This window comes from Hibiscus syriacus, unplaced genomic scaffold (genome assembly GCF_006381635.1).
Source record: "Hibiscus syriacus cultivar Baekdansim isolate YM2019G1 unplaced genomic scaffold, ASM638163v2 tig00117034_pilon, whole genome shotgun sequence".
In the NCBI taxonomy this organism is placed as follows: Eukaryota; Viridiplantae; Streptophyta; class Magnoliopsida; order Malvales; family Malvaceae; genus Hibiscus; species Hibiscus syriacus.
Window position 1 is genome coordinate 566597 of NW_024063533.1, and position 18944 is coordinate 585540.

At 36.0% G+C, this 18944-nt stretch overlaps 2 protein-coding genes and 1 long non-coding RNA gene across 3 annotated transcripts in view; all 3 read left to right on the forward strand.

Annotated features, from left to right (window-relative positions):
- The window catches only part of LOC120196966, a 28554-nt gene extending 20924 nt beyond the window's left edge, over window positions 1-7630 (forward strand). The window contains exon 3 of the long non-coding RNA XR_005523229.1: window positions 7456-7630. This is a non-coding gene — a long non-coding RNA (uncharacterized LOC120196966). The remainder of the gene's footprint in view (window positions 1-7455) is intronic.
- A 609-nt stretch (window positions 7631-8239) lies between these two features.
- Window positions 8240-8876, forward strand: LOC120196965 (probable E3 ubiquitin-protein ligase XERICO). Its single transcript, XM_039198633.1, has one exon. It carries the CDS (start codon window positions 8268-8270, stop codon window positions 8721-8723), a length of 456 nt encoding a protein of 151 aa, XP_039054564.1. The 5' UTR covers window positions 8240-8267; the 3' UTR covers window positions 8724-8876.
- Window positions 8877-9988: 1112 nt separating this feature from the next.
- On the forward strand, window positions 9989-18112 carry LOC120196962 (ribonuclease E/G-like protein, chloroplastic). Its single transcript, XM_039198631.1, is given in 15 exon segments — window positions 9989-10242; window positions 10991-11094; window positions 11465-11646; window positions 12076-12223; window positions 12226-12324; window positions 12413-13497; window positions 13598-13915; window positions 14046-14087; window positions 14302-14426; window positions 15066-15213; window positions 15837-15909; window positions 16348-16460; window positions 16653-16772; window positions 16934-17089; window positions 17475-18112. Coding segments are annotated over 15 exon segments (3021 nt in total). The 5' UTR covers window positions 9989-10114; the 3' UTR covers window positions 17655-18112.
- Window positions 18113-18944: the final 832 nt, after the last annotated feature.

Below are 18944 nucleotides of genomic sequence, written 5' to 3' on the forward strand. Positions count from 1 at the left end.
CTGCCCAGGACAATAAGTATCGATACTCCTTTAATGAGTATCAGATTACCTTTGTAATTCGATAGTACTGTGTAAAGTATTATCGGTACCCCTTTGAGTATCAATACCTATTTTGCATTCTAGAATTTTAGCAATTTGGAAAACAACTGGTAGTATCGATACTACCTAGAGAGTATTGATACTTCTCTTACCTTTAGTATCGGTACCAAATGAACAATATGGTATTTTCATATAGTCTCGATACTGTAAGAACATTATCGGTATTAAGTACCCAAAAAAACTTGTTTTTTGCTCAAATTCTAGTTTAATGGACTTTGAATTATTTTTGAAAACTTTAAACAAATTTAATCAAGTCAAAAAACATTTTGCCTTAAATCGTTAGATCAAAATATTATAAAATATGGTTCAACACGTTCATCCACGATGAACGGCGGATGTTTAGCACCGATGGTTGATTGGGGTTGCTTCGCAGTGGCTTAGTGCTTCGATTAGAGGTGACAATCACTTACATTACCGATCAGAGTAGGGAGCGACGATGAGGGGCTTGTATGACGATCGGTGATCGATTGGTGAACTAAAGGTCAGGGTTGAGTCACTGGAGGATACTGGTTTTGATGATGGCGACGGGGTACAATAACGACGGCCAGAGTAGATCGACGGGGGAAAGCTTGAGGATCAAAGGGTTTGATTTTAGGTTTCACAAATGATGGGTATCTGCTTTTGTTTTTAGGTATATCCCGAGCCAAAATAAATAATACATATTTTTATTAAATAAAAACACTAATAAAGGCCTAGCCTTGTGTCCATGGAATGGGTGGCCATAACCTGGGGTCACGGGTTCAGGTCTTCCAGCCACCATTTTATTTTAGAGAAAATAACCTCAGTGACCAAAAATGCCTTATAATATACGATTTTAACCAACTTTTTTTGGATTTGCCAAAATGACCAACTAAATCGCAATACGATCGATAATTCGCAATGCGATCTCCGGTATCGCAAATCAGTTTCCATATTCGCAACGCGAACTTCGACTATCGCATTTAGATTTACATATTCGCATTGCGATAGTCCAAGTTCGCGTTGCGATAGTCGAAGTTCGTGTTGCGATTTATTCCAAATTCGTTGCGATTTATTCCAAATTCGTTCCGATAGTCCAAGTTCGCGTTGCGATTTATTCCAAGTTCGTTGCGATAGTCGAAGTTCGCGTTGCGATTTATTCCAAATTTGTTGCGATTTATACCAAATTCGTTGAGATAGTCCAAGTTCGCGTTGCGATTTATTCCAAGTTCATTGCGATAGTTGAAGTTCGCGTTGCGATTTATTCCAAATTCGTTGCAATTTATTCCAAGTTCGTTGCGATAGTCGAAGTTCGCGTTGCGATTTATTCCAAATTCGTTGCGATAGTCCAAAATCGCAACGACGGTATTGCATTTGTTTCTTAAGAATTTTCTCTAAAAAGATAGTATTCGCGCAGACGTGTCGAAGACACGTATTACCACGACCACGAGACGGGACGGCGGTGGTGGCGACGCCCGAGAGTCCCTCTTGTTCTCTATCACTCAACAAGGAAGTGGTAAAGCCAAGCCTTAAATACCATTCCCAATAGTGTTTCCAATACTATGTGGGATTGAGCCTTAAATAGTGATATTATTTTTGAATGTTTTGCTTAAAATTGCAATAATCGCGATTGATTGTAGATTGACTTTTAATTATGACATATTTAATCGTATAATACTAATGCAATTGGTTGTTGATTCAGTTGTTTTAAGGTGCATGATTGTTAATTGTTTCCTGAATAATCACATTGTATTGGAAACAAGTGTTGGTAATGCTCAATCCCACATAGTATTGGAAACACTATTGGGAATGATATTTAAGGTTTGGCTTTCCCACTTCCTTGTTGAGTGATAGAGAACAAGGGGGACTCTCGCGCGCCGCCGTTGCCGCCGTCCGTCTCGTCTCGTCTCGGGTCATGGTCGTGGTCGTGGTCGTGGTCATGGTAATACGTGTCTTCGACATGTCCGCGCGAATACTATCTTTTTAGAGAAAATTCTTAAGAAACAAATGCAATACCACCAGTCGTTGCGAACTTTGACTATCGCAATGAATTTGGAATAAATCGCAACGCGAACTTCGACTATCGCAACGAATTCGGAATAAATCGCAACGCGAACTTCGACTATCGCAACGAATTTGGAAAATCGCAACGCGAACTTCGACTATCGCAACGCGAACTTGGACTATCGCAATGCGAATATGTAAATCGCAATGCGATAGTCGAAGTTCGCGTTGCGATAGTCGAAGTTCGCTTTGCGAATCTGGAAACTGATTTGCGATACCGGAGATCGCGTTGCGAATTATCGATTGCATTGCGATTTAGTTGGTCATTTTGGCAAATCCAAAACAAGTTGGTTAAAATCGTATATTATAAGGCATTTTTGGTCACTGAATTATTTTCTCTTTATTTTATTTTTATGTTAGATGATATTTTTGGTTATGAGAAAATTATGGGATAGTCCCTGAAACATATTGGTTTACATTTTAACATAAAATCATTAATAAAAATTCAATTTAACCCTTTTAATTAATTTAATGAATTTATAATATTTTTACCCAAAATTTTGGGGTGTGACTAGTTATTTTCATTCAGGAAACTAAGATGAGTGTTTCAACTCCAGGGTTGTTAAAGCGGTTGTGCGTCTAGTTTACATGGTTCAGCTGTTGCTTTATTTGTTAGAGTTTTTTTGGGGTTTATTATCTTTGTGGGATCATGGTTTTTTGTGATAGAAAGAATGTCAACACAAAGGGGTTTTATGGTTCTGATAGGCATGATTATTCAAGTCAGCATGAAAGTCAATTTAATCAACGTGTATGGGCCAAATGATCAAGCAGAGATGAGATGTTTCTTTGAACAATTAGAGGGGTTGGTGGTCAACTTGGGTGTACAGGTTATCATTGGAGGTGATCTTAATATTGTTAAATGTGAATATGAGAAGGTGAGTGCTCCGGAGAACACTAACGCGATGAGATTACCGTGCAATTTCATTTAGGCTTGTAATTTAGTTGATTTAAAGTTGTAAGGTAGTCGCTATACATGGTTTAGAAGAGGAATTTTTGTTTCAGTGAGCAGGATTGATAGGTTCTTGGTGTCTCCGGATATCCTTGTTCGGATCCCAAATCTCGCCCAAGTCACTCTTTCCAGAAGCATTTCAAACCATAACCCAATTGTTCTTAAAATGGTGGCTTTCCCGCGAGGTCCTCGACCTTCAAATGGTTCACTCGTTAGGCGGATGAACTTGCTTATGTGGATGTTGTTAGGAAAGTATGCAGTAAGTGTATGCATGGGGGTGTGAGTTCTTTGCTCAAAAAGGTAAAATGTGCATCTAAGGTTTGGGTTTCTAAAGTTAATGTAAAGGAACCAGGCTCAATTAGGGAGTTAGAGGTCGACATTCAAGTGTTAGAAGAAAGGGTTTCCACTTCCAACAATCCGAGTATGGTGCTTAACAAAATTATCCAGCTGAGAAGTAAACTCTGGCTAGGTGTAAGCTGGAGGAAAGGGAATGGCTTCAAAAGTCTCGACTGAAGTGGTTCAAAGCAGGAGATCAGAGTACAAAATTTTGCTACGCTACTATAGTCTTAAGGGGTCGTTCGAATCATATATCTTGCATTAGAGTTGGGACTGGAGTGGTTGAAGACCCAATACATATTTCCAAGGTGATTGAACAACAATTTAGAAGATGTTATAACTCGGATAGCACACTTCCTATTAAACGTTTTGATGTGCATTTAAATAAACCGTGCGTATCATCGAGGAAAGCAATCGAAGAACCTTTCTCAGAGGAGGAAGTATGGAGCATCATTTCTTCATCTAACGAGTCTAAAGCTCCTGGACTCGATAGATTTTATGTTGAATTCTACAAGAAATTTTGGAGTTCAATTAAAAGAGCGGTAATTGTTTTCTTTGTAGATTTTTATAAAGTAAAGTGGCCATATTCCTCTTTCAACCATTCATTTATTACCCTTATCCTGAAAAGTAATGTTCCTAATAGCGTCGATGACTTTAGGCCTATTTCCTTAGTAGGCAGCTTGTATAAGATTCTGGCCAAAGTGTTGTCTAGAAGGCTAGCAAGGTGTGTGAAGGAAATCATAGGTGATTCCCAGTTCGTGTTTATTGAAGAGAAGCAAATCGTGGACTGTGCGCTTTTAGTAAATGAAGTCGTTGACTATCTAAAGAGAAGAAAAAAAGTAGTGGTTCTTAAAGTTGATTTTCGCAAGGCATGTGATTAAGTTGACTGGAATTCTTGGGGTTGGTAATGAGGAAAATGGGTTTCGGGTCTCGGTGGAAAAAATGGATAAATTTCTGCATTTCTTCGGCATCCATATCTGTTCTTGTTAATGGTACTCTTACTAGAAAATTCAGTATCAAGAGAGAGTTACGGCAGGGCTGTCTGTTATCGTCTTTTCTGTTCAATCTTGTGGGTGAGGCTCTCAGCGCTTTAATCAACAAGGTGGTGGAAGTGGGACGGATTAAAGGAGTTCAAATTGGCATGAGTTCTTTATCCCTGTCTCACCTGTAGTCTGCAAATGATCTCTTGATATTCTCCGATGGAAATATTGACTCAATTAGAAATTCAAAAAGGATTCTTAGAGTTTTTGGAGCTGCTTCGGGTTGAGTCTCAATTTGCGAAGTCGAAATTATTGAGAGTGGATCATTGTTTTGAAAACCGGACCGGATCGGTCAGTTCAACCGGTTCAACCGGGAATCGTTGTCTAATCCGATTCAATCTAAACCGGTTGAACTGCTATTAGTGAAGTCAGTTTTGTCGAACCTCCTGATTTATTATTTTCTTTATTTCAAATGCCTGTGTCAGTGGCTTCGAAGTTGAATAACCTTGTGACTAATTTTCTTTGGGGTGCAAAGTCTGGCAGGGCTATCCATTGGGTCAAATGGATCAAGGTTTGTAAATTGTGAAATTAAGGTAGTTTGGGGATAATTAACTTAAGGGTAAAAGATAGAGCGCTGATTAATAAATGGATATATAGATTTAGGTGTGAAGAAGGATCCCCGTGGAAGAAGGTGTTGATAGCTAAGCATAAGTACTATGCTCGTTCTTTGATTCCTAACCCAATTTAAGATAAGAAGATGTCGTGGGTTTGGAGAAGTATAGTTCACCCTCAGTCGGGGTCTAATGCTAACTTTGTTAATAATATGAGAATTATTATTGGTGATAGCGAGTTGGAATTTACATTTTGTATGTCCGCCTGATGTGAAATCCCTTCTATCTTGGGTTGGGTGCTCGGTTTCAGGGTCAAGTATGCAACTATGGACAATATTTTTTTTTCGATTTGTCGTGGACTATTTGGCGATGTGAAAATGATGTGATTTTTAACAAATGTAGAGTGTGCGTTAATCATATTCTAGAGTCGGCTAAGGCTATGATTGTGTTTTGGTTCAAGTGCAAATACCCTGGTTTATGTCTTTCTACAATTGATTTTTCCAGTTATCCGAATGAGGTTATTGCTTTCAAGTAGTTTGTAGGGGTTGAGAGTCCATACAGTTTTTTGTATGTCGTGTTGATGTTTTGTGTTGCTTGGTTGGGGTAGTTGATGGTTGGTTGCTGCTATCTTGTTGTTTTGTTTTGATTGATTGAGTTAATTGCCTCTAAGGTGTATTCGATGTTACTGTTATAAGGTTTTGAAGCAAACGATCGTGTTTCATGCTGCCATGATGATAAAGATGGATTGAGGGGCAGTTAAGGCTGGTGCGCAAATGGGGTTTGGCTTTTGTAACTTTGTTGTGTATTGCTGGGATCAGTTCTCCTTTGCTTTTTTGCATTTGTTTTAGATTGCAGTATTTCTTGTATGCTGATTGAGGGTTGTTTTGAATCGTGTGGCTGTTTTGTATCATTTGGCATTTGATTGGGGTACTTTTTTCTCCAAATAAGTTAGAGAGGTTTTTTAATGAGATCACGTTCAATATTGCTTTGTCTTTGTATGATTGCTATACTTTAATAACATACAAGATTCCCCTTTAAAAAAATGATAAAGCCGAGGTCTTAATAATTTTGATTTAAATTTTATTTTAATTCAAGTCTTTTATTATTGATCTTCATTATTTTATAATGATTATTTTTGTGATAGTTATTTTTACTTGTATTATATATTTATTTTGGTTGTCCCTTGTTCCCATATTTAATGGGGTAAGGGGAAGGTAAGATAGTAGGTTGCCTCCAACATCAGGTTGAGAGCAGCTTCCGTAGAAAACCTTCGAATTGTGAAATGTCCTCTGTGAGACTCGATCCCACGACCTCAAGACTAAGAACATTATACTCTACCAACTGAACTAGATAGTCATTCATTATATATTTATATATATGTTAAAAATAAATTACCATATTTCAAGAGAATAGGTTTTCCCCCATGTTATTTTCTTCTTGCGCCCTTCTCCTTTTTATATTTTTATTTGAACGACAACCACATTAACCTTAGTGTTGGGTTGTAGACCGCGGGTGCTTTTTATTTTTCACTTATTTTTTATTTTATAAAGTTATTTTTGTTTTTAATTTTCAATAACGTTACTTTTATGGTATGTTTTCTTTGTATTTATACATTTTTTATGTCTTTTGATATATTTTCGGTAATTTGATTGTTCTTTTCGTTTTTATCTTTTCTCATAGATGTCTGGACTGATCAATATGACACTTATTTATTATTCTGATGGTCTTCCTTATTTTGAATCCTCATATTGGATTGGAATACATGGTTGCATTTGTGGATAGCATCCTATGTCGCTCGACTCTAATATGCGTTTTGTTAGTTGTTTTTTAGTTGTTTTTATCTTTTTTTTTTGTAGTTCAATTATTGATGCAATCAGATCTATTTGTATTTATCTTTGTTTGAGTATTTTGATTTAATTTTTATCCTTTTCTTTATATGGTCCTTGTAAGTGGCTAGTTTATTTTGTTAATAATTATATAAAATATTCTAATTATGTAATTAATTTATGATTATGATTATAAACATTTATAATAGTTCGAGTGTTTTTCTTTAATAAAATTAGCCGACCATGTTAAAAGCTGATTTGTCAACAATTTGTAGCTAAAAATGGCATATTCAGTTTCATCTTTTAGCTGCTTTAGCCTCCAAGTCTATAACTTTTGGGTACAAAATGTCTTTGAAGTTAAGATAAAGAAATGTAATTTTTTATAGATTGATGTAATTATAAGATATTATTACTTATAATGTATATATAATTTACAAACATAATTACTTAAATTTAATATTTTAAAAGAAAATAATATTTTATTTAACAACTAAGATCATTCAATGAATTCGAGACCTCAAGGTAATTCTATTTTGCTCAATGATAATTGCATGATAAAAAACGAATCAAACTGTTTCTATGCTGGTCGGAATCTCATCTATTCTGCTAGGTCTAATTGAAAAAATATACAGTTAAAGCTTAAAGAGATGGTGATATAAAGTAACTATAGTTAAGGTGGATTAGAGCCCGGAAAACTCGGAAGTTAACCACAATATGTTCCTTAGAGTTAAGGGTGTGGGGCTGCTATATCAGGAGAGAAAGGAACGATGGTGGAGGAGCCATTACCAGATTTTTAAAACCTTACTTTTTTTTTCATTTTTGTTTAAAACCCAGTTTTGCTTTCTCTATGTTTTATTGATCCATTGAAAAAAAATATTGTTTAGTTCTTGTTCTTGGTGCCTTCTCCAGATCAAAGTTGACCCTTTTTTGTGTAAGTTTTGTTTCTTGGCTAAACAAACTTGGATTGCTTTTTCTATTATGCATAGAAATATTAGATCTAATATGCATTTTCTTTATTATCCGATTCTGTCGTTGGTTTATTGTTTTTTGAGTTACTAACTTTGATTACCAATAAAGTATGATCATGGTTAGAGCTTGATAATGGAAAAGCTTCAATTCTTTGTTATTTCTCCTCAAATGTTTCACTAATATCACTTCTTGTTGCAGATTATCATCACTTTCTCACCAGAAAGTTTTCAAATTCAATTTGGTTCTGGATTTTATGTTTTCTCAGTGATTTGTTTGTTTATCTTTGAGGTTATCCACATGTGAGTCTTGGAATTAAATGCTTGAGCCTTGCATAATTTGATTAACTCTTGTATTGTATTCTAATGGATGCTTAATGTTTTTCCAGGTCATAGAGTAGCTCGAATCATCTTCTTGCATCTACTTTTCCATCATATCATCAATTTATTCACTTAATCTTGAATTTCTCTACTGAAAAATGGGTCTCTCAACTCTCCCATCTCCATCAGAAGGAGTGCTATGTGTACTCTTGGTAAACACAGCTTTATCCATATCTATAGTTATAGGCATAATCCGATCGATCCTTCAAGTTGTTGGTATCGATCTGGCTTCTTCATCACCATCTGCAGATTCTTTTGGAAACCCCTCGGAATCATTTGAATTCTGCCCTTTTACTTGTGATATTTACATTGAAGAGTTCCGGAGTAGGACACCAGCAATAAGGTTTGATGCTGTGTGTAGCTGCAAGCGGTCTGACCGTAAATGTCCGGTTTGCTTGACTCGATTTAAGCCGGAATCGGAGGTTAATAACTTGACCTGTGGCCATCTCTTTCACAAGGTGTGCTTGGAAGAGTGGTTGAATTATCGAAAGGTTACATGCCCGTCTTGCCGGACTCCTCTGCTGCAGGAACAGGAAGCTTCGTGCTTTTGGTGAGACTATTACAGCCATGATGAACATGTTTATTGTACAGGTACTTTTAGGCGAGTGTTTGCTGCCCGCAAGTTTTATCTTGTTGTGGTGATGTGCTATTGAATGTTCATATTGTCAGGGTTTCTGATGTTATATGCATCTCACTTCTCATTGCTCCAACTCTTCATATTTTTCGTAAAATATCCATGTGCGATGCGTATTCGAACACGAGTATCGTATATAACTCTTTTAAGTTTGAGAAGAAAACTAGGTAATTACTGGAACTTAAATCTGCAAACACCATATTGCCTGATGATTCACTAGGATGTTCTGGTGGAATATGTTGGTTTTATAACGTTTTTAACGAAAAACAAAAGAACAATGTTGTAGATTTCAATCATTTAAGATAAGATGATATTTACTTTATTTCATGTCCGATTTACAGTCACGAATTCGAAGACTGTAAATCGGACATGAATCATGAAAAAACATATCTTTGTTGTCTGGTATGAGTAGGAAGACATTAATTGCATTGCATCATCTTCGCTGAGAAGCAAAAATGTTTTGTGCTTGTAGTCCGCAGGTTATGAAGCTTTCTTCACGACTAAATTTGATTCAACATGAAAGATCTGAAAGTTTTCGAAGAAGAAAAAAAATACAAAAAATACAATAAGAATACAAATCTATCTATTTTGAATTAATTATTGGTATTCGATTTATTCATCGACTAATCATATTGAGTTTTACAAAGATAAATAATTTCAAAATTCAAAACTCTTATTCTACATCTTCAAATATAAATTTTATATAATTAATAAATTTATGTCTACCAAAGTTGTAAACTTTTCATTACAAATACATTCAGAACAGGGATACTTGATTTATTTTTATTTTATTTTATCATAGATTCAATTAAGAACAAAATGTGTATTTAAATATTAAACGTCGTAAATTTACTAAGTGATCTTAGTAATAATAAAAAAATTTTCTTTAAAACATTTCAATTCAAACAGTTACATTTATAGAATTTGTATACGTTATCAATAGATGCAATTTTATACGTAAAATTCATAAGAATTAAATTGAATTTTTTACCAAGGATAAAAATGTCTTGTTCTTTTTAAAGTAAATTTGAAGAATTTGCTTAAAAATAATATAGAAAAAAATAAAATTATTTCAGTATCACGTGCGAAAATTACACACGTGCCAGACGGCACCATTCTAGAGAATCCCTCGTATATGGTCATGTGAAAAAGGAAAAACCATTTATTTATCCATTTATCCTCCAACTCCAATGTCCAACCCGATGCCCTTAACCATCGTCTCAAGCTTCAAACAGTGAACCTCCACGCTCCCCCGAATGACGAAACTGCCCCTAGTATCTTCTCAAATTTACCCACTTTGGAGTTTCCGTCATGCTTCACTTCACTGAGCTTAAGCACTCTACTTTCATGGATGTCTTAGAAACTCGGCCCCGGTCGTGCTCTATTTTATCTTCACGAATTCCCTCTTCTCCGATTCGTTCCTTTAAGTTCCTATCACCGTACGTACAGCTTTCCTTTAACTGGGTTTTTATTTTTTCAATGTTTTTTTTTATTTTTGCATTTCTTTAAGGATAAGGATGTATGGGTTTTTTCTATAGCTGTGAAAGGTGGGAGATTTTGTTTAATTTTCTATGCTTCATTTGGTTTTCTTTAGTTTTTCATTAGTGTTTGAACACATAATTAATTGGATAGCTTTATTTAACGGTAGAAGTAGCTGATATGCATTCTTAGGTGCTTGAGCATCCCTTGGTTGTGGTTGTTTCTTTATATATATAATTTGCATCAATTCTTGGGGTATCAGTGTCATTATGTTAGTGCGACAGCATTCTTTCAAATATGCAATATGTAAATCCAAAGCCTAAAGTTGTATTCTGTGATACTAATGCCGCTGTAATGAACATGATTTCCACCTTCTTCTTGGTGGTTTTGAATGGTCAGACACATTCGAGAGAGAAAACAGCACCTATTGTACTCAAGCTGTGCAATCTTGTTTGTTCATTTTGTGGTATTATACTTTTTTAATTTCTATATTCTGTTACGTTAACTAGTAAATCTAATTGTTCTGAATGCAAAATGTAAAAATATATGTATATTGTTTTAGGAAGTTGCAGAATACAATTTGGACATGGTTGAAAACCATGAATGCCACTGGATTTAAATGTGTTTTATTTTTAAATTTCTGATCACCTTTGCTTCTTCTCTCTCCTCTCTATTTCCAGATTAACTATTGCTTATACTTTGAAGCAGGTTTCCTTACTACCATAGTCCCCTTGGAAATGTGTTCAGATTTAATCTTTGTGCTGGCAATCATAATCTTTTGAAAAGGTCCCCAGTTATGTCTTCAAAGAAAGGTAAGTGACAGTCCTATGTTGCTATTTTCTATTGACTTCAAGCATTATGTGCCTTTATTATGTTGGTAGATTTGATAAATTAATTAATCTGACAGCAAGAACATTTGCGGTCAGATTTATACATGACATATGTATCTAGTTGCAGGCTTTGTAATTTTGGTCTAACAAATGTCTGATAATAATGGGACCGAGATAAATCTGGAGTTTTTATTGTTGTTCCTGGAAATATAAATAAAAGTTATTGCAAATGTATCATTATAATTAATCAAAAAGGACATATCCCATCTATTAGTTATCCACATATAACGTGACCCTTTTAGGAAAAACTTTCCTGAAGTTCAGAATGATCAACTGGACTAAATTTTCTCAGGCAAGCCAACTGCCACTTTTGAAGAACTATGTGAAGTAGTTTGGACTGTGGAAGCAGATCTGGCAGAAGGTCAACTTCTCTACCTTAGTGGGGAATCTGTTGCCTTAGGTTCCTGGAAACCAGAGATGGCAATCCTGGTGTCTCCTACTGAACATGCAAACATATGGAGGGCTGAAGTCAAGGTACGATGATCCAACTATGATAAGCGGCACAAATGGTTTTCTTTAAAATGTAAAACAATGTCAATAGTGTATTAAATAATTTGATATCTACGGTTTGTGTCATCTGTAATAACATGTGAAATATTTGGCCTTCTATCCAAAATGTCATCCTTGCACTTCTTGTATCTTTTGCATAGAAGTATTTCTGAGACAAGAAATTCCTTCTTAGATCGCTTAAACAAGACAGACTTTTGGAGAAATTCCATGACAAAAAATGCTCTGTGCCATCAAGTTTAGTCTAAGGTCTTGCGGACCCCTTTTATTTATTTTTTTCTCTTCTTGGACAGAGGAAATTTGATTTATAGGGCCTTTCTTATAAATGAACCTGGTCATTTGTGTAACTTATATTCACTGCAATATTACATTTAATTAAATTCAAATATTTGGCAGATAGCTTGTGGTGTAAATTTCAAGTATAACTATTTCATAAAAGAAGAAATGCAGCCTTTATCTGATATCACTTGGAGACCTGGGCCACAGTTTTCTTTGTCAGTTCCACCACCTAAGAAGCAAGAAAGACAAATTGTGGTGAGAGATTCATGATGAGGTCTAAATCTGAAACCTGCACAACACATGCTTGGGGTTCATGGATCGAAGAAACTAATATTCCAATAAAACCTTCAGTCTTTCCAGCCGAAGGTAATATCTCTATTTTAGAGACATTTTATATGCAAATTACTTCTTTAAAATGTTTCTGAACACTCAAATGCTTCCAGTGCTTTGACAGATGAAGATGAGATTAAGGAACATCATGAAAGTGATCTAAGCAAGTCAAAGCAATTCTTGAATGACCTTATAGTCATGGATGAAATAGAACCAAGTGATATGGTTGCACTTAATGATGCAGAGGGGGGATCATATTCTACTACTTGTGAAAGAGACCAGCCTGTTGAGGAACCTTGGTTTTTCCATTCACCTCTGTTCTTTCTCAGTTTTGATGATGTTATGGAGGCCAACAGTGTCAAAGATGAGAAAATCAGGTTGGAAGCAAATAATCAGAACGACCAAATTACTGAAAAAAATTTGTCTGAAGAAAGCAGTCGTGTAATTTCCAAGGACTCTGTATCTACTGTTATACTGATTAATTCTTCGATATGTACAATGCAAAGGATTGCTGTGCTGGAAGGCGGTAAATTGGTTGAGTTGTTACTTGAACCAGTTAAAGCCCATGTACAGTGTGATAGTGTATATTTAGGTGTAGTTATGAAACTTGTTCCCCATATGGGTGGTGCATTTGTAAATATTGGAAGCTCAAGACACTCTCTTATGGACATAAAGCACAACAGGGAACCGTTCATATTCCCTCCATTTCGTCGTACAAAAAAAAACCGAGCCAAAGATTTGGTTTCTGGAGATCCTGGTGAGCCTTCAGCTGCTAATGAAACTGAACCTTCCTCCGAAGATGTTGTTTTCATTGAAGATGCCACAGAATATGACTCTGAGGATGAGGATTTGCAGTTTATGCATAATAACTCTAATGATAATGATGTTGGCGATGATTTTGATGTTTTCAGAGTTCTTAAAGAGAGCGTGAATGGTAGTGTAGTTGATTATGGTGAAGTGGATGCTGATTTTGAAGATTTATTAGATGGAGAGCACCACCTAGAAGAAGGAAATTTTCTTGGTGCCTCTTCTTTAGAAATATCTAATAGCTGCTCTGTGTCACATTCCCAAGATGGAGAGTATGCTGATGAAAACAAGTGGCACTATGTCCGAAAAGGCACCAAAGTAATTGTGCAAGTTGTTAAAGAAGGATTGGGTACAAAAGGTCCCACACTGACTGCTTATCCAAAATTAAGAAGCAGATTCTGGGTATTTTCTTGTTTCTCCTACTTTAGTTCCCTCTCTGTTCTCTCTGTAAATCATTGTTCATAAAGTTGCTTATTTTTCTGAAGTTTTTCCTGGATCGCAGATATTACTCACCCGTTGTGACAGAATTGGAGTCTCCAAAAAGATCACCGGCGTTGAGCGTACACGTCTGAAAGTCATAGCAAAAACATTGCAGCCTCAGGGATTTGGTCTAACCGTAAGGACTGTTGCGACTGGACGTTCTTTGGAGGAGCTGCAGAAAGACTTAGAAGGGTTGCTTTCAACTTGGAAAAATATAGTCGAACATGCTAAATCTGCGGCTCTTGCAGCAGATGAAGGTGTAGAAGGGGCAACACCTGTTTTGCTGCACAGAGCAATGGGCCAAACACTCTCAGTTGTTCAGGATTACTTTAATGATAATGTAAGTCTGTCATTTATTGTGCTCCCATTCTTCCATTCACTTATACCTTTCCAATGTTGTTGTACATCAGGAGCTTCTGATTGTCTTTCAGTATCTTCTTACTATCACCTCTTTTTTCATGTACCTTCAGGTTAACAAAATGATAGTTGACTCACCAAGAACATATCATGAGGTATTACATTATTGGGACTGAGGCAATGAATGCATCTCTTTCTTCATGCAGACATGCATTTTCTTTTTATTTCCATTCATGGTCTAACCTCACTTATATTTTATTTTTCTTAATAATGCAATTTTAACTATAGGTAAAGTATTCATACATCTCACTGTTTCTTCATTAGTTGTTTGACATGAAATAGAGGTATGAGCTTTCTTTTTGGTGTCAGGTTACCAACTATCTGCAGGATATAGCTCCTGATCTTTGTGATCGAGCAGAGTTATATGACAAAAGGATTCCTCTTTTTGATGCATTCAACATTGAGGAAGAGATCAACAGTATCCTCAGCAAAAGGTGAGGATAACTGTTATATGCAAATGCTCTTAATATTTTAGGTAAAATGTAGCTGAGAGGTTGGGACTATGGCCTTTGTAAATTCTTATACCGTGATCTCCTGGTAGATTTGATTCCTTATAATCAGCTGGTATTGCTTCCTGGGTTAGAGTTATAAGAATCAAGTGTTTGTGAATTAATTAGTGATGGCTTCAACTGTCAGTAATGGCACCATAACAAGAGGTTGAGGAGATGGCTTCCATACAATCTTTTGGTTTTGGAAGAGGGATTTAGCCATCTTTAATGCCACTACTTGAAATGGGTGCTGAGACACAAACTGACAGTCAAATTATCTGTTCCCTTAATTGGCTTCAGAGTTTTTCTGGCATCTCTGCTACTTTTTTGTCCTTTTCTTGAACTTAAATATTCCACTTACACCAAAACATACCACAAGCTACGGTTATGGAAATGATCTTAAAAAGTTAAACAAATAAGTTTGGATAGTCCTAATTCATTCCTATCAAAGAAGCCAAATTGATAACCAATATTATTTTCCCCACAAATCCTTGATGGTTATGCAAGGTTGCCACTGTGTTACTGGGAAATGTTGTATACCTTCTATGTTTCCTATCTGATGTCACGTACAACTCTTGCTAACAGGGTTCCACTCCCAAATGGAGGTTCCTTGGTGATTGAACAAACAGAGGCCTTAGTTTCAATTGATGTAAATGGAGGACATGGAATGCTTGGTCATGGAGCATCACAGGAAAAAGCCACTCTGGATGTCAATCTTGCTGCCGCAAAACAAGTATGTTGAGCACATTTTACCATAATTATATTCCCCTCTTTGTATGAACATCCAACCCACAATCATAAGTTGGTTGTGTCAATCTGAGAGAGGAAGTATGCCATTATATCATGGATCCTAATGTTTTTTTTTTTTTACTTCTGAAATATAATCTGGCTCTGTTCCTCAGTCTCATTATACTCTGACTATTTTTCGTCGTATATGGATGGGTAATCACATTATATCATAGTGGCTGCTGATGGCTACACTGAGACCCCCCCTTTTTTTTGTGTATGGCAACTATTAATTAAACTGATATGAACACAATCATGCTACCTAACATTTCTGTTAGGATGTAAAAAAATTGAACTTATGTATACCGATAATTATTCCCCTTGATATAAAGTCAATAATGATACTTAACGTTCAAATTAAGAACCTTCACCTTTAGTGTAAGAGGGAAGAGGTAGTAGGAGGATAGGGTACGGGTGCATCTTTTATGAAGTGCTTGTATTCTGTGCATAATTAATCTTCCTTGTGGTCTCTTGTTCTTTTTGTCCGTTCTTTTCAATAAATTATCCACCCATGTTGACTATTGCATTTAAGGATTTGATAGTTTTTTAACAGTAAATACTACTTTTCAGATTGCAAGGGAGTTACGGCTTAGGGACATCGGTGGCATTATCGTTGTGGATTTCATTGATATGGAAGATGACTGTGAGTCTCTGTCTCTCTCTCGCTACACACACACACACACACACATACATATCTTTGCTATCTGTCGATATATTGGAACTGCTCAAATTGCTTATGTTTTCTATGAATATTTGTTATCTGGTGTTTATCAGAATCATCTCATTCACCTTAAAATTGCTATGTCTTGCTTCAACCATTAGAAGTATGTTACCGTTCTTATGAATTGTTTCTACCCATCTGATTTGGTTAGCTGCTCTAGTAAAAACTTGAAGATGATATGCAGCATTATAACTTACGTTCTCTCTCTCTTCCCTTTTTCCTTTCCAACTTAGGCTGCTCAAGTAAACCTTGTGAATGTTACTTGCTTGAAGTGGTAAAACTAGATTGTCTTGAAGTGTTCTAACGTCTTTGGAGTAAGGAAATGTGTCACTGATATTTACTTGGCTCTCTAAATTTCAGCAAATAAGAGACTAGTATATGAAGAAGTAAAGAAAGCAGTTGAGAGAGATCGATCAATGGTGAAAGTCTCTGAATTATCGAAACATGGGCTAATGGAAATAACAAGAAAGAGGGTATGTTAGTTCTTTAAATTGTGCTTCTAATTTTCAGGGAACTTTCCCAGGGTTCCAATGGATGATATATATACCTGCTCCTAATTTATCCTAGTTTCTAACTTGAGATAAAACCTTATTTCAAATGACAATAGTCTTCAATTCCAATTGATCTATTTCTTTTAACTTATAAATGATATAATATTTGAACAGGTTCGGCCTAGCGTGACATTTATGATTAGTGAACCCTGTACTTGCTGTCATGGTACAGGGAGGGTTGAAGCTTTGGAGACCTCCTTTTCAAAAATTGAACAAGAAATTTGCCGATTACTAGTAAGTTATATATGTATTCAGAGCATAGTTCACTTTGCAACTGAATGGATAAGAGTTGGATGAAGTTTATCCTAATTTTGATTATAACAAGACCTTGTTTCCCGCTGATATGAATGGCAAGAAAATAATCTGTTTTAACCTCTCTCTTTTTTTGGCATCAGGCGGTGATGAAACAGAAGGCAAACCATGAAAATCCTAAATCTTGGCCAAGATTTGTCCTGAGGGTTGACCAACACATGTGTAATTACTTAACTTCAGGGAAAAGGACCAGACTTGCCATCTTGAGTAGTTCCCTGAAAGTGTGGATTCTTTTGAAGGTGCACCATATTCATTGACTTTTTAATTTCTACATTTTTAGCATAAGTTAGCATATCAATAACCCAGTTCCCTTTTCAAACATTCAACTGTTGTATGCTTGGTGCTTGCCACTTGCCACTATTTGGATATTAACATGTGTGTTCATCGTCTCATCATCCCTAAATTTGCATGGACATTATCAAAGTCTATTTTAGGCCGTGTAATATCTAGTATGGTATCATGCATCAGTTGATCATGTCATCAACCTTCTACCTTGACATCCTCGACCACTAATATCATTTGTGTTTTGCAAAATATTGGCCGAACCCAAGTAATTTTTGTATGTTGATATTGCATGAAACTACGTAGACTTCTTTTACTGACCACCAGAATTTTAAAACCCAGGTTGCACGAGGTTTCACCCGGGGATCATTTGAATTGAAACCATTTACAGATGAGAAAGCAGACAAAAATCAGCACCAAGTTGCTATTTCGATGCTACGTACAGCAGAAGCTGGAACTAGCAAATCTGGCAAGAAACTGACTCTTGTTCCAGTTAAGAGGGGCAAGGTTAATAGGAAATAACAGAGTAGGATTGACTGAGCTTATAAAACGCGGGATCTTTCCCTGGGTCTTATATTCGAAGAGAGGGTCAGACGAACGAAGAGGAAGTGATGGTTTAGTATCAAATTGATTTCCAGGGCCTTCTCGCTGTTGGTACCCCATACAATACAAGTAAACCAGGCTAACACCTACATTTTTCTTTCATAATACTTGGCATGCCGATTTTGATATTGAGAACATCTTTCTTGACAACAAAGCGAGTGGTTTATGAGTCGGAGGATAAAGTTTTGCCGTAAATGGTCTACTTATCATTTGGCGAGGAATCAAGTTTTATACCACTGTAGTTTATATCAGAGCTTTAGAGTAATCTATAAATAATGAAAACCAACCATCTCAATTCATTCTAATTTAAGAATGCATTCTCCAGGAGAGTAATAGGTTGCTCTCCAATCCTGCATTCTAATTCCAATGGGTGAATACTTCATTTGTTGTATGTACTACTCTCCGATTCTTCAGTCTGGTTGGCGGCCACTAAATGTATTAGTAGTGAAAACTGACTGTAACATCCTCAATCTGTTTTTGACGAAAATCGGATCGGGTAAGGGTGTTCGGTTTTAATCGAATTAACTGATTGAACTGAAATTTAACTCGGTTAATTGGTCGGTTAATTAGATGTTAGATCAACTAATACTAAAGAAAATTTTCAAAGTTTGATTATTTGTTAGTTCAGTTTGAAATTGGTTAATTAATTGAATTAATAAAAAAATATTTAATATAACTAAGATAATGTTTGTGCATAATATTTAGGATATTTCCTGACTAATTCTTAAATGTAATAACATTTATCATGCGTATGATCTTTTGAGATGGTGTGCGTCCCAGATCTTGGATGCGAACCATTTACGTTCTTCCATTGATGTCGCTTCTCAATGGTGGAGGTTCTTCTTCTCCATGGTGTTCTGCGAAAATATCAAACAAATGGAGTCCAATACCGTCAACGGTTCTTGGTCTAGGTATGGAGTTGGATCTCGTCGATGCTTCTTGCTTCTTGATCTAGACACGACTGGCTCTCATCGGGGTTGGCTACTTGGGGGCGATACCATGACTAATTCTTTTTTGTTGAAAATATTTCACTCTATACAATGCCGGAACTAGGTATTGCAAAACCGTATAATGCGAGAGTTTGCATATCCGAAGATACCTAGCGGAGGGGAATAATACAACTGTTTTTAAAGGCTTGCATAGATCAACTGTCTTCATTACCGGTTCTCAGCTCATTTTTCTCCCTGCCATGATCGGATTAGACGAGGA